The 8,779-nt window shown below is 41.4% G+C and overlaps 1 protein-coding gene across 4 annotated transcripts in view; it reads left to right on the forward strand.

Annotated features, from left to right (window-relative positions):
- LOC103390799 (transcription factor COE1) overlaps positions 1-8,779 on the forward strand; it is a 68,994-nt gene that overhangs the window by 43,528 nt on the left and 16,687 nt on the right. For 3 of the 4 annotated variants that reach the window (XM_025063009.1, XM_008326826.3, XM_008326827.3), the window contains 4 exons: positions 1,936-2,017; positions 2,113-2,230; positions 4,774-4,907; positions 5,667-5,793. In XM_025063009.1, coding sequence (XP_024918777.1) covers positions 1,936-2,017; positions 2,113-2,230; positions 4,774-4,907; positions 5,667-5,793 — 461 coding nt within the window. The remainder of the gene's footprint in view (positions 1-1,935; positions 2,018-2,112; positions 2,231-4,773; positions 4,908-5,666; positions 5,794-8,779) is intronic. The other variant, XM_017039514.2, reaches the window with a different exon arrangement.

Here is an 8,779-nt window from a genome sequence, read left to right on the forward strand (position 1 = left end):
TAACGTAATAAGAGAGAGACTCCAGGGAGTATGTGTGTATCTGTGTGTATGTGTGTGTGTGTTGATCAGCAGAGCTTTGTAATCTGAGCCCAACATAATTGCTTCCCATAGTGCCCTGGGTGTGGTCCAGGGTGACATCATCCATAGTGCCCGAAACACAAACACACACACACACACACACATCTTTTGAATTACTTGATTATGGAGATTATATCTTCCAAAATCACGATGACTGCCTTAATAAAAAAAAGAAGTTTTTAGAATTCAAACTGATGGAAACAAACATGTTTTTAGTTTGTGTGGATATAATCAGGATATAATCAATGGCCCAATGTGTCAGTGCAGCATATAATCAATGGCCCAATGTGTCTATTTTTAAATACGTGACAAAGAATATTTTGTATGGTCAAACACGTTTTTGCCTGTAAATCCCAATTTATGACAGAAATATGAGAAAAACAGGGAAAATATGGGATAAAGAACAGTTGGTAAGGATTGATTTATCTGAGGAGAAGAATGAGGTGAGAAATTAAGAAAAGAAGGGAAAGAAAAAACCCTGAAAAACAAAAACAGGTAGTAAAAGATGTAAAAAGAAGCTGACGCAAAAGATGACAACAAAAAGAGGAGATGGAGAAGGTTGAAGGTGATGGTGGAGCAGTATAGATGGAACTAAAATAAGTGCAAGAGAAAGAAAAGGGAAAAGTGAAGAACAAGTGAAAAGACAAAAAAGGAAGAGAAAAAGTCAATAAGGTAAAAGCGTAAAGGTGACAAAAAAGGAGATGAGAAGGAAAAAGATGAGGACAGATGAGGAGGTGGAGGAAGAAGAAGGCAGAGTCAATGACTTCTGCCCTCCTACTGTGTGTTTTTTAAAGACAATGTTCGAGTCTTGTTCAGGTGAAAATCGATGTCACAGAGCCTGGATTTATACACCTACTGGCCCCCAACCACACTCACACACACACCGTCCTCCTCTGTGAGTGTGTGTGTGTATATGTAGGGGGGTTAGTGCGAGGTTATCCCCTGGTTAATGTGACATGTCTGTCTGCGACCTTGCTGCTTGTTAACTGCCGGGATTATTGTTGCCATAATGTGGCAATTAAACAGGAAGAGAGGGAGAAGGGGGAGGGGCTTATGGAGCTGGAGATGGATGTGCGCAGATTACACGGCAGTGGGAAATGCATTAAGGTGGTCATCCATTCTGACCCCTCTTCCACGCTGTGCGTTATTACCGCCCGTCCTCACTGATATCTGCTCCCGATCGATACTCTTGCGCCTGCCGTAAAAACCGCCGTAAATCACTTCACAACGGCGAGTGAGAAAGCAAGCAAAAGCAAACGTTAACGTTTTTTTTTTTAAAACATTTTGCTCTTAATGGGCCGCCATAAGTCTGCCGGAAGTGTCGAGTGGCTTCACCAGGACGCAGGCACAGAATGATAATTTTATTGACTAAACTTAACTTTGAAAGCTAAGTTTTCTTATCAATGGTGTTTTTTTCCTCCATTTAACATGTTCAGTAGATTCAGTAGGATGGTCGTTGACAGCCTGCTGTGTTGGTAGAGTGGCTAAATATAGCACAAAGCTACTCATTTTTGGGGGGGACTGTACTGTACATCTTAATAAATAGCCAAGAATTTTATGAACCTAAATACATTTCGAGCAATTAAAATGAAAGACGTTCTGTGTATAATCTTCAATTGATTCGGTTTACATTTCGTTATTACTTTAGTATTTAAATAAAAAAAAATACAGTTGAAATACCAGCATCATTGAACGAGAATATGCTAAATATTCCTTTTACATTTAATGATTAGATTAAAATCATTTCTCTGGAGTATCAGGAAGTTTTATTTTTTTAAAATTTAGTTAAAATACAGACATTCACAAACTTTTATTGCGGTATATTCATGACTAATGCTTTTGCATTTTGTTTTCCAGATTTTTCCTGAAGTTTTTCCTCAAATGTAACCAGAACTGTTTGAAGAATGCAGGAAATCCGAGGGACATGAGACGGTTTCAGGTGAGACAGAGACTCACTCATTTTTCACATGAAAATTCTTACACATTCCCTGTCTAAAGACACATTTGTGTGCGTGTGTGTGTGTGCGGTTGAAGGTTGTTGTTTCCACCACGGTGAACGTCGATGGTCACGTTCTTGCTGTGTCTGACAACATGTTTGTCCACAACAACTCCAAACATGGTCGCCGCGCACGACGTCTTGATCCGTCTGAAGGTAAGATGCCGCCGCATCTTTTCTATGATGTTTTTTTTTTAAAAAAAACAACTGTTATAACATGTATTTATTTAACAACAAATATTCAAAATGTTAGGTTTGAAAATGCAGTAATTCAGTCAGTCCATTTTTATGAGGATAGACTGCTTAGTCTAGAACATGTTAAAAGTCAGAAGAAAAAATAATCAGTAGCAGAAAACTAGATCAACTTTTGCTTCCAGATACTTTTTATTAATACCTCCTACCATTTTTGGCCTGTGAGGTAAACTCCACCCGTCTGGGGATGTTCACTTGAGTTAAAAAACAAACCCTGAAACACTTTGGTGCCTGTCAGGCATCCAAGTGTCCTCCTCTCTCTTTACATTTTATTTTTAAAGTTTTTTTTTACCCACCAGGAGCAGTGGTGTCGTGTTCCCTTGTTTTAACCTACTTACACTTCTGTACGCGTGGGGCTTAAATTTTCAGGTCATCCAGTAATATCTTAAGAGATGAAAACTTGAAGAAATTGACCTTTGTGTTAATGGATGTTTAAGTGAACATCTATAGAACACCTCCCTTCTGGGTTGGACTAAAGACAGAAGAAAAACCCTAAATCCCTTCTCCACCTCAGGGACTTCAGACTTTTGTGGTGTTATCCATGTGTCATCGCACAGACAGCTCCCCCTATTGGCTTCACTGATATTTAATGCCACCATCTCCTTTGGCTTAACCTACTTGTTAGAGCAGGCGGTGAGCCCTAACTGACACACAATGGAGTTGACGATGACAGAAAAAGCAGAGTCAGCTGACCTTCTGCTTTTCCTAACCACACCCGTCTCGTTGTGTCCGGGGGGATGAAACAAATGCAGCCTGACACAGATCTGTCGTTTAGGAAGCGGAAGCGTTGTTGCTTGTGACAAAATACTTCAACACTCAGCATTAAACTTTCTCTACGGTGTCCTGTGGGGGCCAAATAAACACTGCATGTTATTTATGGGAAGGAGCAGTAACATTTTTTTCACCTTCTCCAAATGCTTGTGCGTTTCAAACAAAGCAACAAAAATGAATAAATAGATATCCTTACACATCTGCCCCTGCCATTGTCACCAGCCCTGGGTGACCCTCCACCCCCACTAGCACCTCCGCCAGTGTATTTTGGATCAAACTGTCCACCTCCTGCTCCCCCTATTGTTCTTTATTCATGTGAGTAGATGAAGTCACATCGAACCGGGGCTCCATCCCAAAGGTGTGTTTGTTTACAGCTGCCACAAAAGAAGAAAATTAATAAGATCATGACAATCGACTCCTCAGAGCGGGAAAACCCTCAGCCCTCGAGTTTTCTCTTTCTTCTGTGTGTTTGTGTGCCCACTGGAGGCATGGGTTTGTCTCAGCGCCACTGAACAACAACAAGCATTCAGCACCACAGAAATTACATTCAGTAGAAGATATATGTATAAGTATATCATATGACCACCTGTATCTTGTGCTATACATGCAGTATATATGCAGTATATCCGTTGTATTGCAATACAATGTCAGATATTTCTATTTCTATTAAATAGTAAAATTCTAAACCTGAGGATACTCCTGGAGCCAAACAAATGAACAGAAAAAAAAACATGTTTACACGTGTATTTATTTGTTTTCCTGTTGTCCGTCAGCAGAGGCTCCTGTCTGGTGTAATAATGTTGGTAAAAGTGTGTTGTTGTTAAAGTCGGGATGTTATAGATCAGCTCTCACAGTAAACGCAGCAAAATTCAGAGCCCTGACTGGAATTTCAAATCCTCCAGTAAAACAGATCCCACTCCGGGAAAGGGCTGTAAATGTGCGGAGCCTCGTCTTGTTTCCATCGTCGCTCTGACTCGACCCGTCTGTCGGACAACAGTCTAGTCATGTCGGAGACGCTGTTTATGTGGAGCCCCTTATTGATCCATGTGACGCTGGAAAAACCAATCAGTTTGCATGTGTTAGTACACGGCAACCAGGCTGCTGCTACGTCCCTCTCTCTGTGTGTGTGTGTGGAGAGTTACGTGATTGTAAAATAAGCTTTTATTACATATTGTGTTTTGGTTGATTAGAGAACACAGTGATGATTAATAAACTGGAATCAGAAAATTAAATATATAATTATCAGTTCAGACACTAAGGTTTAATAAAGTCCTCTTCTCCTCCGCCCTTTAACAACACACCCATTATGGCCATTTACTGCCTCTACTGTGTTTTCACTGGGAAACACACTCCATCCCACTGTGACCTGTAACAAAAAACCCCATAAACCATTATTAAAATATTTTGTGTTAGCTGTTTGGTAATCTAGTACAAACCAGTTTATGTTAGCAAAATCTAACATCAAAACTGCATCACAGGTTTATTTGTAAGCCTTTACTGCTAGCTAATTTTAATAAGGTTTTAATGATCAGCCTTTTCTTTAGCTTGCTGAAAGTAAACCACAGTTATGGAAGCAAAAGCTAGTGTTACACAAACTAATCCCAAACCAATAGATTGAAGTTGTGGTATTTTTGCATATTTTTTTCATCAAGTTGCTTATGTTTCTGATTCCGAAGCAGCCACGCCCTGCATCAAAGCCATCAGTCCGAGCGAGGGCTGGACGACAGGCGGCGCCACCGTCATCCTCATTGGGGACAACTTCTTTGATGGCCTGCAAGTCGTCTTTGGAACCATGCTAGTGTGGAGCGAGGTGAGAGGTCTTCCACATGTCACAGAACAACGTGTTTAAATGTTTGCAAATTGGGTCAAATTAAACTTTAGGAAAATGTAATAGAGCTGTATTACACACGAACAATTCACAACTGATTCATTTCCAGACAATCCATGAAAACCAATAAGTGATCAGAGCAGCTGTCTGTGTTCTGTTGATGTGAAGTCTGAGAGCAGCTGCACATATGAACACAGACACACACACACACACTTCTCCGTCTTCGTCACGCACACACAAATTTATCACAGACACAAACCACCTGCACGTCCCCCGTCACCTGCATGTGTGTGCCGTGTGTGGGGATGTGCACGTATGTGCAACATGAAATATTGAAGCAGGTCCAAAGCAGCAGAACACCTGGTGGGGAAGGAGGGAACATCACACCTGTACACGCTGTTGACTTTGATCAGCGGTGCCTGGCGCAGAACAGGCAGACTCCAAAGCCATGATCCTCTGAAGGCAGCAGGCATGGCCCTGGAAGCAGAGCGCACACATCTGTGAACGCAGCGCTTATGCTCCTGAACACAGCACAGATCATTTAAACTCACACACACACACTGAATGCATCATTCAAATTTATATGACCATATTGTCAGCGTAAGGAAGCATGCATTTTTTTCCCCTAAAAAAAAAAGTGCAGCAGGAAAATTCTAATCACAGTTATAGAAACAACATTGTCTAAAACTGCTACAACTTTCAGAAACAGCCATAATGTTAATATACATTTTTTCTATGTAGCTCATCACTCCCCACGCCATCCGGGTTCAGACACCACCTCGCCACATTCCCGGAGTTGTCGAGGTCACGCTGTCCTACAAATCCAAACAGTTCTGCAAAGGTGCTCCAGGACGCTTCGTCTACACGGGTGAGTTGGGAAAAATATTCTAATCACAGTGACATTTATCTGGATTCAGTTGGAATGGGTGTTTTTTTTTCTGCTGTGTTAAGGAGAGAATCTGAATCCTCTTGTCTCTTCATTGAGCTTTTTCTAAGTAGCAGATTTACATAAGAACAAAATAATATTGATCCACAAATACCTGCCACACACACAAATTCTTATCATCCTTTGATGGATGACCCTTTACTTACAAAATCTGTTACGTTAAACTGTTCATTGAGGAACATTCCAGAATATAACTTTTTCATTTCAATTTGAGACATTTACTAAATGATTTATATGCATTGTGGTTTCTAGACCAAATCTTTCAGCAGACTGTGTGACTGTCACCTTTTTCATGTCTGTGGAAAATGAAGAGTGAAGTCCACACATGCAGGTTTCTATCCTGTCCTTTTTTTGCTCATATCCATTGACTCATTGTCCACACCTCACGTTGAGACAGCGTCCTATCAGTCGTCAAATCAGAGCCTGGACAGACGGATTATTCTGTCAGAATATCCAGATGTCATTCAAAGTAGTAGAAAGGTCAGATCCAGGCTGTTTAGTCAGATAAGTAAATGTCAGGGCGTCATGAAAGAGCCAAGCGACTTCACGCCGTCTGTTAAACACCACTTCGTCAGCACCTCCTTCCTTCTCTTTTGTCCCATACATCTCCTCCTTCCCTTCTTCCTCGGGCAGAGAGACAGTGCAGAAGTGGGACGAGGCAGACAGTACAATGGACGGTCCAGCGTTGGTAGAGTTTTTTTGCAATTCTAATCTGAGATTCTATTTACAGATAGTACCCAAGGCTCAGGCTCTGCTTTCAGTAGTGCATTATGAATGGGACCTGTTGTTATCATGTTAAAGGTGAAGACCACCATGTTTTCAACCCTGCTCAAAAACCTCCAACCTTTAAAGTGAAACACTTACGCTTCTCTCTGGCATTTTTATTTATTTTTACAAAGACCTCTTTTTACTCGTCTTGGTAAATGTAGGGTTTACCATTGTAATTTAAGACTTACTGATTTAAGATAAACTTTAACATTGAGAAAAAAAAAACGTTTTGCTTTATAATAGGCATTGAGGGTGAGGGTAGTCACAGAGAGTGAGAGAGACCTGATCAATCAAGAAAGACACCAACACACACACCGACACTCTCACACTCTACTCTTAATCGATACTCATCGAAATGACATGAACCTTAAACTGTGATTGACAGGTTTCTGTGTGTGTGTGTTTTTATGTGTATGTGAAGATTTTAAGGAAACATAGAAATAATCATTTAAATTTGATACTATTATTGTTATTATTATTTTAGGGAATTTTAGTTTGTTTTGGTGAAATTTGTAATATTACTACTTTGTAATACCTTTCTTTTAAATTATTTTTTTACCATTCTGATTATTCTAATGAATAAATTATCAGCGCTCACATTGAGCTTGTTGAGCAACATTCTAAAAAACAGTGGCATTTCTCTGATGCACACATTTTTGACTTCAATATAGCAGAAGTGATCAGTGACAGGTTTTGGGCTGTGAAAAGCCATGTACAATGACAATGGAGCCCACAATTACCCCAACTCTAGGCCCTTTTTTGACCAGAAAGAGTCCCATATGCTAGCTGGGACCCTCATGGGTTCATGAAGCTGCATCCTTGCACCTCATCTTGCTGCAGGTAACAACTGATCTCAGATCAGAGGCTCTGTTGTCTGAGAGGGCGGGGCATCGGTGTACAGTCTCGGCAGGCTCATTACCTTGCTGATTCCAGCTTCTATAATCCACTGGGGCGCCATGCTTCAGGGAAGCGTGTATATACATTTACCCTGCCCTTGTTTACATTTCCACCTACAACTGTTTACATTTATTTATCTGCTACTCTTTCTCATTTGCTCACTGCCGGCCCCTCGCTCTCTGAGTGTGAATACATTTTCTCCACTGCTGCTTCGCTCATATTTACCATCCATACATAAAAAGTGCACATTGGGGATGTTCGCTCGCTCACTCACCTTCACCTCTGATGGCTCTAGCGGAGGCACTGTCATGTCCCTGATGATGCGTTGCCGTGCGGCTTTCTTCCGTTTCACACTTATCATTTCAAATAGACAATGTCTTCCATATAGAACACGCTGCCGCTGCCGAGCTCCAGGTCCCATGACACTTTTCAAGTTGCTTCTGCGGTGCACGCTCCAATCTCCCGTCAACCTCTGCTTGATGATTGATGCAGGTCATTGCCACCTATGGCCTGGCTGCCCGTGGATCAACCCTGTGATGATTCCTCATTTTCTACCGAGGGGAGAGGGTTCTTAAGTGGACGGAGTGATTTGTTTTGCTGCACGTCAAGTAGTCAGAAGCGTCATGGCTCTGGACAGGCAGACATGACACATTTTATTGATCTTTGTTTTATTCTCTGACCTCAGTCAAACCGCCTATTATAACTTAAGACATGAAAACAATACAAGGAAAGAAACAAGGAACAAAATACGCTGTAAATAAACAAAGATCAAAACAACAGGAGAAGTTTGTTCTTATCTTCAATTCATGCATCTGATAGGTTTGATACCAACAGTGGCTAAGGCTTTGAGAACTGGCCACCGAAATGGAGGCTAAGTGGACTTAATTTTGTGACTTATAGTAGATCTTTCCAAAGATTTTTAGTTTGCCCCATGGAAATTGTGCACATGTGGTTGGTGCAACAGGATTCTATAACAATCTGGCTGCAGATAAGCAGATCTTCATATTCTAAAAAAATATGTTTGGGATTTGAAAAAGCTCTTCCAGCTATAATAAAAGTAAAACACACCGACCACAGATATGACTTTGATCCATGACCTGAGCAATTTGTCAGTGGCTTTGTTTTTTAAACAAGGGCAGATGTTCCTTGTCTCCTGTCCCGGGGCAGCAGCGGCAGCAGCGGCAGCAGCGGCAGGCGCGGCAGGCGCAGCAGGGGGGGGGGATCCCCGTCCCCTCACCCTCCG

This window comes from Cynoglossus semilaevis, chromosome 15 (genome assembly GCF_000523025.1).
Source record: "Cynoglossus semilaevis isolate Cse_v1.0 chromosome 15, Cse_v1.0, whole genome shotgun sequence".
In the NCBI taxonomy this organism is placed as follows: domain Eukaryota; kingdom Metazoa; phylum Chordata; class Actinopteri; order Pleuronectiformes; family Cynoglossidae; genus Cynoglossus; species Cynoglossus semilaevis.